This window comes from Falco punctatus, assembly GCF_963210335.1.
Source record: "Falco punctatus genome assembly, chromosome: Z".
In the NCBI taxonomy this organism is placed as follows: Eukaryota; Metazoa; Chordata; class Aves; order Falconiformes; family Falconidae; genus Falco; species Falco punctatus.
The window spans coordinates 2848931-2870469 of NC_137586.1; the positions used below are offsets into that span (position 1 = coordinate 2848931).

A 21539-nucleotide genomic window follows, 5' to 3' on the forward strand; every position below is an offset into this window, starting at 1 on the left:
TTCAACTTCTATCCCTCACTAAGCACCTTCTCTCCCTTCTTTCTCCTCCCTACCTTCTTCTTTCTGTGTTTGGCTCCCTGTGGGCAAGTACCAGGACTCTTGTGTGTGTGAGCATGAATGGGTGTACAGAGAAGCTGATACGTGGCTGAGATTGGAGCCTGGGAGCCCCAGCTCCCAGACCTCTTGGAACAAATCAGGAATAAACTGCTTGCACAGTCACCTCATCTTGTTTTAAAGCAGACAAGAAGCTGACAAATGCTTTTTGTCTGTGGAGAAAGGCCTACAGCTGTTTGCAAAAGGCCAGGTAGCGGGTTATTAATCTGAAACAGTATCAGTGATCTTAGCAGAGCAGCCCAGCTAATTATGTGTGTAAATGGTGGAAGAACCTGGCTCGGAGATGTTGCCCTGCTGAGGGGCAAAGGAGTGTGGTGGGGTTTTATTCTTTCTTCCAGACAAAACTTCTCTGAGAGCAGCTTTCTGAGATAGCAGGTGAAGAGGCAGAAGTTCACCAGCTGCTACCATCCAGACAGGTGACCAGACAGAGCAGAGCCTCTTCATGTCTAGTTCCTTCAACTTGAATCCAAACAGGATCTGTCTCCTACAGACACAGAGAAAGAAAACATTCATCAATGTGAAAATGCTGCAAAGCAGGAGAGGTGGCTCATTAGTCAGGATGTCTGATCCTTGCACGGTGCTTTTCAGCTGCAGTCTCCAAAGCTGTATAGAGGACTTCAGAGCTGCTCCTCCTATTTTGCAGGTGGGAAATGCCATCCCAGATAATGGAATTAGTTATAGTTTAATCAGTCCGGAGAGCTCAGGTAGTCATAGGTCTCTGCTCTCACTGCTGGGTCAAATCGGCAGAATGATTAAGAGCTTAATTTCCTGCTCTGCCACAGACTCCTGGTGCGGCCCTGTGCAAGCAATGCAGATTTTTCTTTACTACTGTGACCTGTCTTTGAAAAATGAACATAACAGCACATTCAGAATTTCAGGATTAATTAAAGGATGTTATTAAAGGCTGTGATACTGTCATTAGGTACACCCAATATGAGAGGCAAAAAATACCACTTTGGTGAGCTAGGTGAATTTGAGCTATCCAGAACCATAATGAATCCTTTTTTAATAATATAATAACTCAGACAAGGTGGTCAGAGCTACAAGCGTTTATAAAGTGTCTGAGCTCCTGCTCCTGGAGGCAAAACTCCTCTGCAATGAACATGAAGTCTGCACAAAAATATAAAGATCAGACTGGGAGAGGTTTGCCTTCAGCAAAAATTAATTCCCATGGGATAATGGGCAACCAAGCTTGGTATCTGTGGTTGGTGAACACATTGTTGGGGCTGACCCCTTTGCTGCTGAGTGCTCTGTAGACCTCAGGTTAGCTGAGAAGAACAGATAAGACTCATACCAGGTTGCTGAGTGGCTTGGTGGGTCAGCAGACTCCTCCCGCTGCCCCTAACAGTCAGATGAGTGAGTGGTAAGAACGATTTTGTGTGTCAAAGACTGAAGAATTTCCTTAATCCTATTGATGTCCATCTTCTTCCAGTTCCTTTAACATCCTCACAGTAAACTGGGCAAAGAGAGTGCTGACTAGCACGTTTCAAAGGGCGGTTGTGCCTTTGCCTCCCTCTGACCAGCTCTCATGTTAGATTTGTGACTTACAAGCACCAGCCAAATGGATAAATTGCAGCTTACAGGTCTTGAGCATCTCAGGAGTGTTAGATACTACTCATATGTATGGTATTTTACACCAAGTGAGCAATCCTGGAGCCAAACTGTCTATTAAATGGAGAGCACAGGGACACTGATGCTAAGTGAAGCAGCCTGGTCTGTGGCTAGGTGACCTCTCCCCACACCAGGGCTGTGAGCAACCCAGAGATGAAACCACTGGCATTTAAAACCCAGGCAGTTACAGCCTCTTAATTTATAAAGGTACTAGAGCTTTATTCTTTCCTGTGCTTTTTTTTGAATTACATTTTCCACGTTGACGGAGGAAGAGTGGAGGTGTGGAGCATGTGGGTGATTTGCCTGTGGCAGAGCTGGGAATGCCAGCCCCTGATCACATTGTCCCAGACCCACTCCAGTGTTTGAACCCCCAGCACTTGCCAAGGCTGTAAGACTTTTCCGTACCCACCTGTCTGCTCCCAAGGGCTTTTATACTGATGCTTTTGGCCATGCATGAGGCATTGAGCTGGGAAGCAGCTCCTGGTGCCCTGTGGCATGACGCTAGCTTAGTCTCTGCTCCCTGGGGCTGGGCTGCAGGCTCCCACGCCTGTGGGAGCACCTTCAGGGCTGGAGGCTTGCTCCAAAGCTACAACTAGCTTTGGACAGAATCAGTTTTATTTGCAGGAAAATCTACCTGCGTTAATTATTCATTGTTTTAACACCTCAATTAATTTTTCATTAACACAGGTAGGAACATCGGCTGCAGAAACAGCCAGTGCAACCCTGCCCAGGGTACAGCCCCAGCCAGACCCAAGGATCATGTCCAGACGTAGGATGTGGTGACTTTTGCACAACCCAGGAGGAAGAAAGTCTGGATTCGAGTCTTTAGGATGCCTGTGCATGCAAAAATTCAGGATCTGGGGTTGTGTTTAGCAACAGTCAACTCTGTCCTAATGACATTTGGAGCTGTCTGAATTGATGCCCTGTATTTCTACATTACCTGCACAAGGGGTACCACATACAAGAGACATCCAGCAAAAGCACAAACCTTTCCCTGCAAACTTTAACGTACATGCACAGAGTTTAAAGTACTTTGAACTGTGCAGATATTGCCACCGATTTTGAAGAATAAGGTTGACTCAGCTCTCATTTTACCCCTGGCCATGCACACTCTCAGCAATAGATCCTGCTGCAAAGTACTTCCGTGGAGGATTTCGGGATGGGGTTGTCAGTGTTAATGCACTGCTCGTGTATTGGAATTCAGTGCTGTAACTGTAGTTTGGGGGTCAGGGGGATTTCACTGCAGAAATGCTGTTTTTTCCTGCCCATCTGAATTCAACAGCAAACTGGCCTTTGCTCCTCTACCTAAATAAAACCCCAAAGCTGACATAGAACAATGGCGTGGCTGTTGCAGAGCAGATAACTACACTCCTAACCTCCAGTGTCAGCCACAGCTCCCTGCTCACTTCACTGAGCCCTCCAGAGTCCCTCACCACTCCATGCCATCATCTGTACATCCGTCTGTCCCTGGGGTCTCCATATGTCATGGCAACACAAGGACAAGCCTGGACCTGTGAGCACTGGAGGAGCACGTACATCTCCCACACCTGTCCTGTACTTGCAAGGAAGCCACTGGCGGAGCACGTACATCTCCCACACCTGTCCTGTACTTGCAAGGAAGCCACTGGCTCTGCTTAGAAGAGAAAAAAGCCCTGGTATTTGGTTCATTTTAACCTCTAAGCGCCTTTGACATGAACACAAGAGGTGGTACCATAAAAATGCTATTTAAGAGCCAATGCTCGTTAAATATTATGATCAACACAAGTTTTGATTCCCAAATGAAAAGAAGCTCTGTCCTGCAGGAGACAATTTCCAGCACCTCAGCACTTAGGATACACTTCAGGGATTTTGTATGTGGTTTTGGGTTTTTAGTTTCTAACTTTAATTAAAGTTTTAGATTAATGGAAGATCACATATGGCACCAGCCGGTATTTCATGGGAATGGCTGTGCTTTGCCTCTGGGCTATCACTGCTACCTAGGCTTCACTGAAAACTTTGTTCCTGGTTGTGCTGGTACTTCACATTTTGCTTCTACAGTTGATTTAATAAAAGGAGTGGAACAAGTTTTGTTTGCCCAACAAAGCTATCTTGGAGGCTTTGCAGAGATTACGCTGTCAAATGTGTTACCCAGGGTAATTTCCAGACAGGGTGCAGGTTTTTCTCCCCTTCTTTGCTCCATCCCAAATTTCCCCCAGAGTCACCTGCTATTTACTTGGATTCATCAAGAACATCAGAGCTGGAAAATAAAGGTATCTGCACTGTCGGCTGTACTCCCACCAAATCAGTGCTGTTCCCTATCAGGCTTTGGGGTGGCTAAAGAAAATATATGCTGAAGGGAGGGTTTAGCTGCCCAAGGGATGAGGAGCAGATGGTGAGATGCCACCTGTGATCACTTTAAAGAAAGGCTGTGTGTGCCCTGCGGGCGGCACAGCCCAAAACCACAGGAAGGATCCCCCCTTAAGGAGTGAATAACTATGGCAGAGAATAAGCCACAATCTTCAGGATTATGATTCTTTCTGCACAGTCTTTAAGGAACTCAGACATTTTTTGCTTTAGGGCTGGCTTCATTTCATGCTTTGCTATAGCCTTAAGGTGATCCCATGATGCTTTGCACCGTCTTTCCATCTGACATAGAAAAGACATTTTTCTCCAGAAGTGATTTCAGTTTTAGGGAGAAAAAAGTTGATTATTTTTACTGTGCCATGAGTCATGTTTTATGCCTTAGTTAATATGCAGAATACCTTGAATGATAATAAATAGTAATAGTGATTAATAAGGAATACCTTGTAATTTGCATCATCCTTCTTGGGCTCAGAAAGCGCCGTATAAACATGACTTTGAAGCACAGGGTGGTGACATGGAGTGAGGTGGCGCAGCCACGGACTGACAGGCTGGGGACAATTTTTGGCTGTTTTTGCTGAAGAAACCATCCCAGCCATTGGTGTAGGGTGGAGTGCCTGACACGCGAGCAGCACCCAAGAGCACAGTGTTGGTGGGGGAACCCAAACCCACCTCCTGGCAGGAGATGAGAGAGAACACCACATCCCTGTTGCATCGCCAACGGGCTCCCGTGGGCAATGCTGCCGGTCCCAGGCACAGGCGTGCCCTGGCACAGGGCACCCGTTACAGCCGCTCCTGGCACCCCATACACGGGTGATCCCCAGGCAGGGCCTCAGACCAGCGAGGGGCACCTGCCTCGGGCTTAATTACTCTTCTTGCACGGGAAAGGATGAAAAATAGAAAAATAAAAGGGAAAAAACCCTACTGAAGACCAAATATGATGTGTTTCAGTAGCTCCGGTGAAGGAAGCAAGGCAGGGAGGGCCCTGCCCGGAGCCTGGTGGGGTCCTGAGGATCCCCCACCGAGAAAAGGAAGGAGAGATAAGTATAAAAAAAGGCTTTAAAAAAATATAACAAAAGCTTACACAAGCCATGAAGAAAAGTGCTGGTCCCGCCGCCCGAGCCCGGTGAGAAGCTGCGCCCTCAGGCACCCAGCAGCGCGGAGCGGGAGGGCCGAAGTGGGCCCGAACCGAAAGGAGCCGAGCCGAGCCGAGCCGAGCCGAGCCCCGCCCGAACCGAAAGGAGCCGAGCCCGAGCCGAGCCGAGCCGCCCCATACCTGAGCGGGGCGCGGCAGAGGCGGAGCCGCGCTGCCTCCTCCTCCCGCTTCTCCCGCCGCGCCGCTCACTCCCGTGCCCCGGCCGGCGGCGGCGAGTGTAAAGGTCGGTCGGTCCGCCGGCGCCTAGCCCGGCCGCCCCGGCCATGTCCGCCGTGCAGCTCTACACCGAGGTGAGCGAAGCGTGTGTGTGTGTGTGTGTGTGTGTGTGCGTGTGTGTGTGGGCGGGGGGGCTCCTTGTATTTTCGGGCGGTTGTTTCCCAGCCCTGGAGGGACCCACAACTTTCCCCGGCGCTCGGGGAGCGGAAGGGACCCCCCGCCCGCCCATCGTGAGGCGGGCACCGGCCCGCCCTGGCAGCCGGGACGGGTGTGGTGGTGTCGTCGTCGTCCCCTGGGGTGAGCGATCTCTCCCGGGGTTTCACCCGCCCGGGTGGGCGGTGTGGCGGGGGTTCTTCAGGGAAGGGTGAACTTCGCCCCTGGGCTGCGGCTGTGGCAGCGTTGGCTTCTCCTTTGCGGGGTCTGTCACGTCAGGGGGCGAACGCGCAGCTAGAACACGCTCAGCTCCCCCAGATCCTCACAGAAAAAATTCCCCCCTTCATATTCTTAAAGCCTTAGTGCGGAGAGAGAGGTGAAAACAGCCCGTACAAGTGCTGTAACTAGCCGAAATGCTCTCAAGGCGCCCGGTTTTGAGAGTCCAGTTTTCTGAACGCGATCCCCGGGTGGGGGCGGGAGCGAGGCGGCCGCGGCCGGCGGCGGGGCAGGTGACATGGCTGGTGGCCTCGCAGGGTGCCGCGCCGCCGGGCCAGGGCGCCCTGTGCCGGCCGGGGGGCAGCCGCCCGCCCTCCCCGTTGCTTCCCGGAGAGAAACCCAGATTTGCTTCTGAAAAGTGTTCCTTGTGGTAATGGGAGGCTCGGGTGGTGATTTTTAAGCAGAGCCTGGGATCTAGGCAAGATACCACTTTTTCAAATTATTTTTTTAAATCATTTTGTGGCTGTGGGACACTGAGGGAGCAGCGGCACTCCTGGCGCTGTTCGGGCTTTTCACCCCTTTCCCGGTGGGAGGTTTGTGTCCGGAGAGATCTTTGCTGGTTGACTTGGCCCGATGAAGGAGCTCCCCGCAGGCAGCCGGAGGCCACCCGGTGCGGGCTGGTGCGGAGGGAGCCCTCTCCCCGCGCTCCGCGGCTTCCCGAGGCTACTGGGAGTGCGGCGGGCAGCCGGGATCCAGGGAATGTGCTTAGTAAAAGCCATCAACAACGCTAGGCAGGGGCTCATCGAGAAAAGTGCTTGGCTTCAGAACACTTTTTGCTGAAAGACTGTAAAGTGCCAGCATCATCTACTGTCATAATGAGAATTTTAGTGTTTTAAATTCTTCCTTTGACCATGGTCAGTGTAGAGATGCTGCCAGATTGGCACCAGCCCTCTCAGGAAACTGCTTTTTGTCTCCGTGCCAGTCTTCTGGGCTTAACTTTGCTGCAGATGTCTGCTTCTGTAACTCGTTTCGCGGACAGCTTTTATGTAAAATTGGGGGGTGCCACTTTTTTTTTTTTGCCATCGAAATCAAACAGATGAAGGATGAATTGTGAATCTGGTAGCCCCTCCTTTGAACCTGTGGGAATTTAAGAAGCCCTGTTGGATTGAGTGGGGCTGTCTGTGAGTGAGCTAACCCTTGTCCTTCTCAGGAGCTCTTCAAAAGCAAAGTCTCAGGTTTGGAAAACGTTTTTCCATGGGGTAAGTCTGAAGTGGAGCACATACAAGGCATGGTTAAACTGCTCAGATGTGCTGACCACAGTGTCTCATTGGATGAATGCGTGGATGCAATGGCAAGTATCCCTGGGGAGGAGGAAGGCTGGCTGCAAGTGCTGTATTATCCCTGTCTGTGGGCTGGTTGTAACGACCAGGTTAATTGATTCTTAACTCAAGAATCAGGTAATTAACCTATGTTGTATTTTTATGCTAACTTGGTTAGGTTTATGTTCCCATTCATCTGTTGAATGGGTGTAAGGTGGCTGCTGGGGCACTGCTAGTGATCCTGGCTGCTGTACAGGGACTTTTTGATGAGGCACTTGAGAAGCGATGGGGATTTGGTGACAATCTGTGCATGCTGTTAATTTTTAATTTATTTTGAATAATAAAAAAGACCTTTTGATGAGAGCTGGTGTTTCAGTGCTGGCCCTTCTGCTGGTGTCTGTCTGTCATGTGATGACACTTTAGAGACACAGCTGTGGTGGGGCCGTGGATGGTGCCTTAAACCCATATGAGTCTGTCATCTGTGGGGCTGAGTGGTGGTGTTGCGGTGAAATTTAGGGCTGTACGTTCTGGGCTTAGAGGCAGCAGGAAAGTGTTCTCTGTGACTTTGAGTATATAAGAAAAAGCACAGAAGGCTTTAAAAAAACCCAACAAACCCAACAGCCTGAAGATGCCGAGCCTGATGATGCCAGTTGCTGACAAAGGTCCTGAAGATGAAGCAGATAGGTTGCTCTGTAGCCTGCTCTTAGCATTAAGGAAGGTCCCAGTGCTGGCTTGCACGTCACCTCTGTGTGCATGGAGGTGTTTGGCCCTGTGGCCTGTAGCTCTGCTGGGTGCTCACAGCTTGTATATGGTAGAGGCTTCCAAGAGTGTGGTGTGGAGAAGACAACCTGCTGTGGTGGGCTGCCCTGCCCCGAGCAGTCGGGTGCTGGTGCACCCTCTGCACATGGCTGCTGGAAGATGCTTTCACGGAGTAGCTGGGCATGAGAATGAACAGAGGAAAGGAGCGGGGAGGAGCAGGAGAGCTTCAGTGGGGTGTTACCATGCAGGAGATGGCTTTCCAAGTGCAGAGGTAGGGCCTCCTGGATCACCTTGTTGGCAGGATGAGGATAAGGTTTTTTTGAGGGAAGGCAGACAATCCGGCTTGCTGGAATCAATATAGCTGTTTTGCCAAAAGCCTATTGATCAGATGTGCAGTGTTGCCTTAGCACAGCCACAGTGGTACCTCCCTTGGAATCCTTCCTTCTCCTGCTTGAACCAGGAGGAGAGAAACTGTTGGGGAGCCACTTCAGAGTGGGTGAGTGAGGTCCTCGCCCCTCTCCTTCCTGCTGGGCTGTTATGTGTTGTGTAGAGAGCCCTTAACTTCCACTTGATGCTTACAGAAGATCTCCAGGGACATGTCGTATTTTCTTGGTGCTTAAGTTCATGTTTGTTAAGCCATGCTGATAAATTTGCTGCGTTAGACTCAACACTGCCCTGAGGAGCACTTAAACTGGAGAGGAACCAATCCTGGAAACACCAGCAGCTGTGAATTGCTGGTGGAAGCCCTTCCCATGTGATGTCCCATCTGTGCCCCTTTAAGGGCAGGGATGACTGGTGTTTAATAGCCCCCATCAAATAAGGTAATTAGCAGCTGTACCTAATTACAGGCATGAGAGTAGTTCCAAAACTGCATCAACCTTCAAGCATGTAGGACTCCACTTGGGTAAATAGTTATGGGGAGACCATTATAATACTCTTCTCACTCCTGATGCAGTACCTGGGGACTTCTGGATTACCTGGCTGTGGATTTCATTCTGTTGCAGAAGTAAACAGGAATTTAGTGTGACTTGTGTCCCAGCAGAAGAGGAGCTGTATGCTACAGGGTGCAAACCTGGTCCTGGAAGCTGCCAGCACCAGTGCATGCAGGAGGAGTAGGGGAGGTAGTGGCATTGAGGACTCCCGCTTACAAAATCCTGTTCCAGATAGAGAATTGGTGGAGTTTTGCATAACCTCTGTATCACCTGGTTACCCTGAGCAAACATCTTTCTAAGGCTGTCCTGCTGCTGCCACCATGTTCCCAGGGTTCCTGCTGGAGCATGGTAGCGGTGGAACTTGCCCAGCTGCAGCACTGCCCTATTTCTCAAACCCTATTTAGCTGAGCCAGGAGGCAGAGGCAGCTCCCTGTGTGCAATGATCTTTCTTTCCTCTCCAGCCGGAGCCCTCTAAAGAAACTTGTTGCTGATGCAGCTAAACTACAGCCAAGGTAACTGCAGTCCAATCCCTGTAAGCCTGTGCAGATGCCAGTGTTACTCTGTAATGAGATAACAGGGATGCTCTGCTCCCGTGAGCTGAGTTTTGGGTGGGATGGAGGGAGGACATTGCCCCTGGAAGACGCAGCCTCCAGCAATGGCTTGATTTGCAGCATTGAACTGGAGATTAGACTAGTTTGTGTAGCTAGCCTTCGTTACTGTAAGGTGGGGCTCTTCATGTTACTAAAACAAATACAATTGCTTTTGCTTCTGGATGTTCTGCTCTCTTAAAGGCACTTCTTAAAATATGTTAATTGTTAATTTAAGTGTAGCCTCTGAACTTCATGCAAAATAGTGCTTCTGCCAGGCTAGGGAATCACCAGTGCCTTTCTGCTCCTGGGCTGTTATGCAGCTCGAGATATGCTCTTGAGAGCGTTTGCAAGCTCTGGATGAGTAAGAGACCAGCGTATTTATTTATTTTTTTATTTTGTTTCTTCCTGTTGTGCTAAGTGACTGTTATTTGCCAAGTATTTTTTAATAGACGATAGAACTGAATGCATTAAAAAAATCCTAATGGCTGGTGTTGGGTATAGAAAACGCTCTGGTTTTTACTTAAAGTTGTTGTATTAAATAAAGTAGCTGGAATGACTTGGTGGCTTCTTTCCCTGGGATGAAAATTTTCAAAAGCGAACAAATATTGCCAGTGTGATCACACACTGATTGAGTCAATGAATTGGCATAAACCTTCTGGCATAAAACCTTTCTGAAAATGATTTATCATTCAAGGCTCGGGGAGGATTCATCCTTAGTGAGTGCCTATGTGCTGTTTTGGGGTTGAGGGGCAGCTGGGAAGAAGAGAGAAGATTTTCTGTGTCTTGTGTAGAGAAAAATTTCCAGGAATAAGTATGGGGCAAAGGGGAAGTTTGGGGTTCAGTCCCAGGACATCATGGGACCTTTAGTGCAGAGCTCCTGAACTCCTGCCTCTGCCATTTGCAGCTGCTGGTAGGAAAAGCAGGTTATACTTGAAGGGGATTGGTGGTTTTTTTTCTGTCTTTATTTTAGATTATGAGAACATGTCTCGGTTGTGCCACAAAGGACAAGGACGACTCAGAGACCATGCTGGGATTTTTATTTAAAGATGGGGCTGTCTCTTGCTGAAGGAGCCAGATCCATCGGCATCCCTGGGCTTCTCCTGATCATGCCTTATTACTAGCTGCAGTAGCAGAGAGAAAATAATTGAAATGTACAGCATGATTGCTCCAGCCAGCTCTCTGCACCTGCACAGCATGCCAAGGGCATGGCCACCTCCACAGCACCTTGGGGACTACCTTGACTTCCCTGGGGACAGCATGGAGGAGAGAAAAGCAGAGCCAAACTTGGGGGGTTAGATGCCATTCAGTCCACCCGTTATAACAGCCTTGAGTAGATGCAAGGGAGGCGTGAGATGTGTGCTGGTGTCTTTGTGGGTGTTTCCCTCTTCTCAATGCGCAGGAGATGTCCGGAGGTCACCCCGTGGTTCCCTGGTGCTGTGTAGATACATACCCTGCTGCAGGGCACGGCGTACCAGTGGCTTTGTGCTGCAAAAATAACTGTTTTCTGTTATTGCAATTGTTCATCTCAGTTGTGCATTTAATAGCGCCTGTGTTGAGGTTAGATGAGAGCCACTGAGCTGTAAGAAACATGGAGCTCAGTGCAGGTGCTGGGGCACAGCCCCAGCAATGACTCTGGCAGGCTTAATCAGCTTGATTCCTGCTTTATGCCCTCTTGCTGGTAGGGTTTAGGTAACTGCCTTTTAAAAAAATGATCAGGGGAGGAATTCTTAAAAATACTGTTTAAGGGTGTGAAATCGAGGGAGGAGGCTGCAAATCCCAATACACACAAGCCCAAGTTGCAGCAATTTGCTAGTTTAGTTCCTAGGTGAAGGGTGGAAACCTGGGAACTGTGGTAGGTCCGGAGCCTGAGGTAGTGCATGGCTTGTGCTGGTTCTTATGGGATGAGTTGGTCCTACCCTTTTCTGCCCTGTGGAAAGAGTGTGTTTGTCACAGGCAGCCTGGCTGCTGCTGAGGAGTGCATTTACAAGGCAGGATTTTTGCTCACTTATTCTCTGCTGCCAATACCCAGGTGTAGAAAATGGTGACCCTGAACATGAATGTGCACGTACCTTCTGATGACCATGAAAGAAGTCTATATATGTTTGTATCTATATTTTTTTATATATATACATGTTTGAAGCTGGTCTCAGTTTGCTGTAGGTGCAGTGCAGTTCTAGGCGTGTTGGGCTTTTAATTTACACATCAATTGGTTTGTAGCTCTGGCCAAAAAAGGAGTAGTGTACCCTTACTGTGATAGCTGTCTGGCAAGGAAGCCACAGCAGTAGTCTAACTTCAGTGTGAAGGTGGACTTTGCACCTTCTGAGTTAGTCAGCGGTGTAATAAATAGCAGGTAGTGTAGGTGAAGCCCTGTGTTGTTTTTTTGTTTTGTGGTTGGCTTTTTTTTTTTTTTTTAGGTGGTGTTATTTTCTGCTCTTTGACCTGTTCTGCAAACAGAGGCATTTTGTGGCAGTTAAAGGAATACCAGTATGAACTACAATTCAAGTCAGGAAAATGATTGCTTTTACAGCAGCAAAATCTCAAGCTTTGGCAGGCACTGAAATGTTTGCAAAGCATTTTAGTGAAGAATTTGCTATTTAGCGAAACTGAAAAAAATTGCTGTGAATTTTCCGTGTCTTGTATTGGTTGTGTAAAGCAGTTGCCCTTGTATGCCTCTGGCCCACTGAAAGACACATCTCGTGGGGTTGGGTTGGGTTTTGTCTTAGCCTGGTCCTCCAGAAATGAGCAGAGACCTGTCCAGAGATGATGGTGGGACTGGTGAGTGGTGGGCTTCACGTAGCCTTTCTTGTTTGAACAACTCAAGTCATGGTAAACTCATCGGTTTTACTAATGAAGCTGTTAAGGATTTGGTACTTCTGCTCTTTGCCTTTCCTGGAGTATTCAGAGGATTTGGAGAGGAACATCCCTGCAGGGAAGAGCTTGCACCTTGGAAATGTGACTTTTCAGCTGTGCTCTCCTCTTGTCCTTGATTTGTCTGTGTCCAAAGTCTTCTCCAGCCAACTGAAACCTGTGAGCCATGGGAATGCGTTAAATGTGTCCAAGGCTGAACTATAGGACTACAAGAACTATCAGCAACGCTGGTCTATAAACTCTTACTATAAGGAATATAAGCCCTTAATTGCAGGGTATGGCCCCGAACCCGCAGCTTGGTGCAGGTCCTCCAGCAGCATGGGCTACTGCTCCTGACCTGCTGTGCCACCATCCTTCACCGTTGTTAATGAAATCCCATTTGATTTTTTTTAAAAAAATAGATTTGTTTTCTCCTTAGTCCCCTGTACTTGTCCATCTGAAGCTGGTGGTGCTGTTAGGACATTCAGACCCTGCTCTGGCAATTACAGCAGGTCACCAACGATACTGTGTAACGCATCTTGCTGCCCTCCCCAATACTATTTAAGGTGTAGGGCAGGCTGTAGGGGATACCCTGGCCATGTCCTCCTTAATGCATGGCCATCACCACCTCCTTCGGTCCATGTTTCGTGTTCCCATATGGGCATTGGTGGTGGTACCAGTGGGGTGGTTTTGTGTTGGTGTGCTCCGGGTGTTTGGTGCTAATGTGGCTTGGCTCCGCAGGAGGAGGTTTGTGCTGTGTCCACCTGTCCATCCTGATTTTTGGATCTTCCTGTTGGCTGTCATCTGTCCTTCTGCCCATGTGTCCCTGTTTACCACATGCTTCCAGCTTAGCTCTCCCTTGAGAATGCCTGAGGTTGACCTTTCCACCCATGACTGCTTCCCATCCTGCTGAACCTCAGGCAGCCCTGTGGGGCTGGGTGGGCTCCATGAGGTGGTAAGTTTCACTTGGTGATTCCACTGAGGTGTGGAGCTGGTGCTTAAACCCAGATAATCCTTACTCTCACCCTTCCCATGAGTCATTGCCCAAGCTGCCTTACAATAGTCTCACTGAGGTGTGAGGTGCTGGTAGGATGTGCTAACCACCATTTACAGGGCTGTTGGAGCAGGCTGTGTTCTGAATGAATCACAGCCACTACTTATCAAAATGACATGTTGCATCCTGGAGATGTGTTCTGGAAAGTTACCACTCTTCAAAGTAAAAAAACCCTTAATATATTTAAAGATGGGTTTTTAAAATCATGGGGAATGGTGATGGGAATGTCCGTTTTCTACCGAAAGCCCTGCAGGGATGATTTTAGGTGGCTCAGGCAAACCTCCAGCTGCCAAATCCCTGAGCAGGCTGGACATGGGTAGGCAGCTGGGGCTGCCAACGTGTGTGGTAGCAAATGAGTGTTGAAAACTGTTTTTAAAAAAATAAAATAAAATTTGAATCCCTGTGTATGCTGAGAAGCCGGTCCTTGGTGCTATGCCCCACGTGAGCAGAAAGTCAGCGCAAGCATATCTCAAGGCAGCGAGTGGATGCAGAGATGATGGAAGCTATAATATTCAATCTAATTAAACTGAGTAACTCCCTTGTGTATTTATGCTTCTTAATTACTTTGAGCTCTAATAACATGGGTGCTGTGGGTATTGCTGTTTCTTGAGCAGTGACTGCGATGTCCAGCTGGAGTGGAGGAGCAGTACCCACTGAGTGCTTTGGGGATGGCGTGGGTCTCGGTCAAGGACAGTTAATCTCCTGGTGGGGTAGGGATGGGGAGCTGAAGGTGGCTTTCACATGGCTGTGCTGGCTTACTGTGGCCTTGGATTAGTCCCACATCTCCTGATAGGACTGTGTGTCCTGTTTCAGGGACAAAGTGGAGGTGCAGGAGAAGAACGTCCTGCCCCAGACCCACACAGACCTCAGCAGGAGGTGGATGTGTGAAATAACAGTGTGGTTCTTGCCAGCTTTTCCCATGGTTGTGGAGAGCCTGTTTCTGGCTCAGCTGATGCCTGGTTTCACCACCACATTCAGTGGCAAGAAATAAAATAACAAAGGAGGTGAAAGACCAGGTGGTCCTCATCCAGTGCTTGGTCAGTGTCTCCTGTCACTGTGCCGTCCCCTTCTTTCCTGTCTCCACCTGCCCTTGTAAGAAATGACTTCTCTGCTGGATAGACCATGAGCACCTACCTGCACTGCCATCTTGTAGCACCAACAAGGCATGTTTTGGCTGAAACAAGAACTTTAATGCTGCTAAAAAGTTGTGGAAGCCACATCTACACAGGGTGTCAGCATTTCAGTTTGGGGCTGGTGGAGAGCTGCCCTCAGGGGTGTCTGCCATGTCTTCCCTACTCTAAGTACTGGGGTTTTCTCCCCCAGGTTCTGGTGTTGCAAGGAAGGAGAAAGAAGGGGAAAAATTTGGATGTCTTAAGCATGCAAATCTGAATTCTAGAAAATACTTGTGCTCAAGTTTAAAGGGCTGATGCTTTGGGTGCAGCTTGTGGCAGAAACAGCAGTGGATTTCAGCCTCACAGTGCTGCTGCTGCCCTGGGGGTGATTTCTGCTGCCCGGCCCCTCGCCTGCTCACCAGGAGCTGCTTTGAAGCCTCCTGTGCTCTTGCTGTGCCAAAATAAACTCAAAGAGTCGAGGCTGTCGGAGCTAATCTTCATCCTTTTGTGCTTTGCCCTCCCTGGTGCTGTTTTGGTGAGCAATGGCTGTGCTCACACCTGCTTGTTTTAGGGAAATCCCTCCCCAGCATGGGAGCATGGGGGCTATCCTTGTGGCAGTAGATGGACATGAGCAGTGCTGCCCAGCTTTGAAACACCTGAAATATCCACCTGCTTGACCATCACGGTAGGCCTAAATCATCTTTAGTAACAAAACTTGCTTGAATTTGCCTTTCGGCACCTGACACTCCATGCTGGAGAAGATGGGATGGCTGAGGCTGCTTCAGGCTGGGAAACTCCTTGCAGCCCCAAAGAGCAAGCTGTGAGCAGGCTTTTCCTCCCCAAGCACTGCTGCACTGATGGTTGCATCCCAGAATTCAGCATCAGGCAGAAAGACTGCTGATGTTACCCAAATGCGGCCTCCTTGAGGCCCCTCTTTTTGTCCAAGGAATGGTGTGGTGCAGAAGGCTGTATTTTTAAATAAAAAAAGTCAGTTCTGTTTCTGAGAACATCCTATTTGGCAATGCCAAAAAGTCTGTAGACTCTCCAAGATTTCACTGGTTGTTTTTTTTGTTTGTTGGTTTTTTTTTTTTTGTTTTTTTTTTTTAAAATTTTTGGCTGAAAAGGGTGCTGTCTCCTAGCAGTCTTTGCTCTGGTACAAAGTTTCAGCACTGGAAGGCAATGTGAAGTAAATCAGCGGAATGCAGACCCTGCTGTTAGCTCAGCCCAATATCCAATCCCTCTGGCAGCACTTGTCCCAGCTGAGCATCCTGCTCGGGTCCTGGCATCCTTCTGCTCCAAAAGATATTTTTGAATCCTTTGGATATAAATTGTGCCTGAGCAATTACTTGCTGTTGTATCCCAATTTTAAATGGTATTTTCTTTTTTAAGTAGCAGGTTTATTGGGGTTTTTTTTTCCTTCTTTTTCCTTTTAGTCTCAGATGACTCTGCTTTAATATTCATTCATTTGTGAGGTATTACCCAGATTTAGACTGTCATTAATTTACAGCACAATAGTTTTTGGTGTCCCTGCTTGAAGAGCAGACTGGATGCTGTGGCTTACAGAACATCCCTGGGACTTTAGTGTGCAGAATCCTGTGTATCAGACAACACATACGTTAGCTAGGTTTTAGCCTTTTAGCAACTCTGAAGGCAGTTTCTTGTCTCTCCATATTCAGTACTAAAGGCTGAAAGTTTCTAAAGGAAGAACCTTGCAACAAAACAATTTAATTTTCCTCAGTAATATTTTGGGGACAATCTGTTGGTGACTATTTTATCCAGCATGCCATCTCTTGGCTTATAACCCTTTTTGATGTGGCTCATTCAGGGGAAAAATGGCATTACACACTACCTCAATCACTCAGATGTCAGAGAGGATATCGCGTTTGACTAATCAGGGGAAATTTGGGAAGATTTGGTAATGCCAGGAGACATGACCCACTTTCAGATAAACGCTTTTCAGACAATAGAGGTTGTGCTACATGATGGGGGAGGGAGAAAAAGTCACCGAGTAGAAATAATTAGTAATTATTTATAATTTTGAAATTTTTATTTTCTTGTGCTGACTCTTTCCCAGGCTTGGGATGCATCTTGTTATGTTGTTCCTCAACCCCCCCTCCACCCCCCACCCCCCCTTTGGTTATTTTGGGGGGTGTGTGTTGTGTGTTTTTTTTGTTGGTGTTTTGTTGGTGGTTTTTTGGGGGGTGTGTGTTGGTGTGTGGTTTTTTTGTTTGTTAGAAAAAGAAAATATTGGTACTAACTGGTTGTCAACAAATATGTGTTATCCGGAGATGGCCGTCTCTGGGCTGCAGATGCCAGTCACCTTTGGGATGCCCCTTTGGGCACAGGAGGTGGCCGATGGCTGTCATGATGGAGGGTGTTGGGAACTGTGGTCTAGCATGATGTGGCTCTGGTCTAGCTGTTGGTGACCAGCATTGACTAGGGATGGGGAACCTGGTGTGGGAGTTTGCCTTGAGTGTCCCAGCTCAGGAGGGTGACCACCCTATAAAGTGTGCCTTAAGTACGTAAAGAGAGAAGAATATTAATTTGTAAAGCCAGGTTTCTGTGTTTTCTTCACACCACAAACCTTCTATGTGGTTCATCCCTATACCTGTGTTATTGGGGACTTCTGACCAAAACAGCAACAGAAATTGCAGAGGTGTAGTACTATGATGCCTGTGAGAAAGCCATACCTGATGCTTGAATTTGTAGTATATAAACTTTTTCTTCAAAGACAATGAGAGAGCATTCTTTAAGTAGTAACTGCATGATTTTCAGCACTGCAAGTTCTGTCAAGCAGCTTGTTGTGGCTGTTCCTTTGTTCAGGGTTTTATCTTTGCAGCTGTATGAGCTGAACAAAAACAACAAAAAGTCTGCCTAAAACTTATTATAACCTCTTATTAAACATAGTTTTGTAATTCCAGAGTACAGCAACAACACTTCTGTCTTAACTTCATATTGTAGGTAAACTCTGGCAATTTCTTGCAATTTGCCTTGCTGGTGTGAATATCTAACACAAGGGAGCAATGTCAGAGCCCACCTGAAAATGGGAAGATGAGTTGTGCTGCATGGGCAGTGTTTTTTTTTGGGGAAACTCCACCTTAAGGCTGTGCTGGAACTTCTGCTGGCTTCTGGAAGGGGATCCAAGTATTTAAAGCTTTTATTGTTATTTTTGAAAACAATCTTTTGTGTGGTCATTCAGCTGTGGCTGGTTTTTAATTTTTATTTTTGATTTTATTTTTGCCTGTAGCCGTGACTCTGTTGCTGCTCTTCTACAGTAAAAAAAGTGCTCATTTTCTAAGTGTTGCCCAGATTCTCTTGTTTTGAGAGCCATGCTACAACAAGCTTTAAGCATCTTTACCAAGCAAGTTAGTGCCTTCCTGAAGTTAGAGTCTTGCTTCTTCTGCCTTTAAGCTTCAAAGCTAGTAGACTTAACAGTTTTTTGGGTGCATCTCTGTTGGTAAATGCTGATTTTATGTGCTGTTGCTGTGATAGCTGCAAGGTATGTAGCCTTGGTTCTTTTCTAGATAAATCCATGTCCTTTGCACATATCTCTGGGTTGTTTGGTGAATTGATCACTGGGTATTCATGGGGGCTCTGAACTTCAAATTATCATTGTGTCCCTTGAAATACTTAAGTGCAATTCTGAAGCATTAGCAACGGATGTTGAAGCCTGGATTGAAGTCATGCGTGATGCTGAGAGCTTGTGTGATCTTTGGATGACTCAGGAGCGATGGTACCTAGTCAGGCAGGAAGGTGGTCTTGCTGCTTCTGTAAGCACCGGTGTTGCTGGTGCCTGCCTGCTCACTCTCACGTGCCTACGAAGCAGATGGAAGGTTGAGAAGAGCTAAAATACATCTGGGATCTGGACAAACCTGTCCTGCAGTCAGGCTAAACTTCAATATAGTTAATTTGTCTGGGAGGGAAGAGCCCATTTTGGAAGGACTTGGCTCCACTCCTCCTGCTCACACAAAACGTATGTAATTTAGCAAGTCAGGACAGAGCAAAGTGTAGTGGTCAAGGCTTGAAAGAGCCAGCCCAGCAGCTGGATGTGCTGGAAACAAATGCAGGTTTGAACCACAGCTCGTGACTTGAGAGCTGCATAGCTTTTGAAACGCTCCAAGAGACGGAAGGGCCCTGGCTGCATTTGCCTTACCTGCTTTAACCCCATAAACAGCACCGACCCTTGCCTCTTACAGGTTTTTTGTCTGATTTATGTCTGCTTTAAACCTGACTGCTGTGTTAACACAGTTGTCCAGTACCCATGATTGAGGCTTGGAGGAGTTTCTTGGGAGTCACAGAACTCATCAAAAGGGTTCATATTAGACGGTTGAGCTGGGTTGTGTTAAGGATGTTTTAAGTTGTTTTATGGAAGCAGGCCAGTTAAAAATGGAGACTTAGCTTTGTTCACCCTTTATTTCCAGGTAGAGCTGAAGAAAAACTAAGCCACCAGAAAGCCATGTGTAGGTCTTGTGCTCTGGTAATACACCTGCAGCGAGGGGGTGGATGGAGCTTCCTTCATCCCATCAACACTTGATTGCACTGAATGTGGGCAGTCAAGGCAGGTGTGAAAGTATGGTAGTGTCATTTAGCCGCTAAATCAGCCTTGAACATTTGTGGGGCTGAAGTGACATGTGAAATCTCGATCCGTCTCTTCAGGGTTCAGGTGTCCCTTCAGTAACCAAATGCTACTTGTGCTGGTGGCAATGTCTTGCAGCTGCATGCTGGAACAGCATCCTTTTCACCAGCATGAGTCTCACTGGGAGCTTCTCTGGTCCATGAGGATGCTGTGAGCCTGTGGAATTAGAGAGCCCTGAGCTCCCCTGTGTGTGTTTAGAGATTGCTGATCTCTCTACTTATATTGCATGTCCCTTCCACATGCTCAGAGAACTTCCCACTTTGGGAGATTTAAACAGTTTCTGGGGATGTCTCTTACGGATTGAGCATATGATGCTGGGGATAAATTTGCTGTAGCAATTAAACATGCGTTAGGACTGTTGATAACATTGAACTGCAGCAGTCTGGCTACTGGAGCAGCCCCTACCCTTTCATATCTTGTGATAGGGAGAGACTTGTAACTTGTTTTCCCCTGTGTCGGTGCAAAATGGGATTTGGGCTTTCTTCTGTGCTTGCAAATCCTGAAGGGAGTTCAAAAGTGTAGGAAGAACCAGGAAATCCCAGCTTGTGAGCTTTCCCAGCCAGCATTTCTGGCGGGAAACAGGCAGTGGGAATGCTGAGGTGTGCTGGTTTACTTTCAAACAAAGCCTAGCCTTCTGACAGTGCTTTGCTGGTAGCTGATGGAGAGAAAACCTCTGAGAACAGGCTAAAATATCCTTTAAACAGGTTAAACTGCTTTCCTATGAAAAGAGCTCTTGTGAAAACCACTCCATTGGGTTTCTCAGTGGAATATCAGTGCTGGCAGCCAAAATGAGCTTGGTTCATGGCTGTGCTGTTCCCATTGGTGATGGCCACTTTGTCCCCTGCTCCTGCATTGCTGTGGCCATTGGTGTCGTCTTTGCAGACATTGCAAAGACTTGGGCAGTGTTGTGTTTTGACTGAGGTGGCTTCTCCAAAATGCATTAGGCTGGCACTTCGATCCACATTGCTGTGGCTAGAAATGCCAGAAACAGAGGGAGCATGGAAATGTAGGGATTCTGCACCACCTTTGTAGGGGAATGATTGAAATCATCAAGGAAAATCCAACAGGAGGTGACCAGCAGGTCCCCTGGGCACTGGGTCAGGCTGTTTTTGGTCCGCAGGGTTGCTTGACAGGGGGCTTTCCAGTGTGGTGCAGTTAGTGCTGCGAACATCCTTTAGCTTTGCATCTGGAAGTGACCCTGTCTTGCAAATACAATGCAGGGAGGAAAGGGAGGACAATGCAGGAGAGGAGGGGAAAGTAAATATTTGCATTTCTGCTGTTTAATCAGTCTTGCTGATGCTTTGGTAGGACCCGTTCCTCTCTCATTCAAGTCTCTGCTCTTACTCAAGTATTTCTGAATGTACTGTTTATTTACAGAAAGTGGGTCTTATCTCCACCATAGCTGGGAATAAGGAGGCTGTGCTCCAATAGTAGCTTTAATAATGCTCTGATAAGGGCTCAGCACTGGCTTATCGGGGAGCAGCAGGGTGAGAGGTGCCGTGGGGAGAAGGAAAACTGAAATGCTGGCAAAGGCTGGTTGGTATTTGGTAGGCAGCTTGGCTGGTGCATGAAGGAGGTGAAGAGTTTGGTCCTAAGTTTGGAAAGCACCTATGCACTGCTTATCTCAATATACTGGGAGGAGCAGAGGCAAGGGCATGGTTTCTTTCATAAAAACTGAATCTCAATGACTTTTATGTTTATCAAGTCAGTGGTTTGAGGTTATTTTATTCCTTAAACATCCCATACCCCAATTTGTTATGCCTTACTTTCATGAATTATAGCCCTGTAATTATGGTAACTTGGGGCTTGCATCTGATATTCTGAAATTCCTGGGGAAATGGGTATTGATGATACCTCTGTGGCTTTAAGGGGAAAAGGGAGTTGATTCAAGTGGAGAAGTCTGGGATGTGATGGAAACCTACTTTCAGCTGCTAGCTGAGCTTTGGGTAATTCTGCAGTTGGGTTCCTGGTGCTGCCTCAGTGAGGCCACTGTCCCTGTGATAGTCACTGAGCTCTGCCTACCCTCCTGGGGTGGCCTGAAAAGCAGAAAGCTTGAAATTACAGCTCTTCTGACAGGATAAGTTGATGAGAAATTAACTCCAAATTCTGATTCCTACTCTTGTGGCTTCATTTTATAAATATATATTTTTATATATATAAATAACCTTTTTCTTAGAATTTCTACTTAAAACTGCCCTGAGTTCAGCTGAAACTCAACATTTAATACCTATTGCTTGAGTAAAGGCTTATAATTGTGCTCAAAGCACAGTAATACTTCAGTTACTTCTGATGTCACTTAGGAGAGCTTTCGTGGGATGTGAGTAGTAGAAAAGTGACTCTTATCTGCACAGCTGTGTCCAGCTGGGGTGGGGGAACCCTTTTCAGTTCCTCTTCGCAGTTTTGACATGGATGGAGAATAACTAAAGTTCAGATCACGACTTTCAGCTTAATCCTGCAGTCAGGCTTGATGCTTGTGTGTATTCT

The 21539-nt window shown here is 47.5% G+C and overlaps 1 protein-coding gene across 1 annotated transcript in view; it reads left to right on the forward strand.

Annotated features, from left to right (window-relative positions):
- The first annotated feature begins 5463 nt into the window (after window positions 1-5463).
- MYO5B (myosin VB) overlaps window positions 5464-21539 on the forward strand; it is a 152398-nt gene continuing 136322 nt past the window's right edge. Inside the window, exon 1 of the mRNA XM_080371670.1 lies at window positions 5464-5511. Within this exon, the coding sequence (XP_080227796.1) occupies window positions 5485-5511 (27 nt within the window). The 5' untranslated portion in view covers window positions 5464-5484. The remainder of the gene's footprint in view (window positions 5512-21539) is intronic.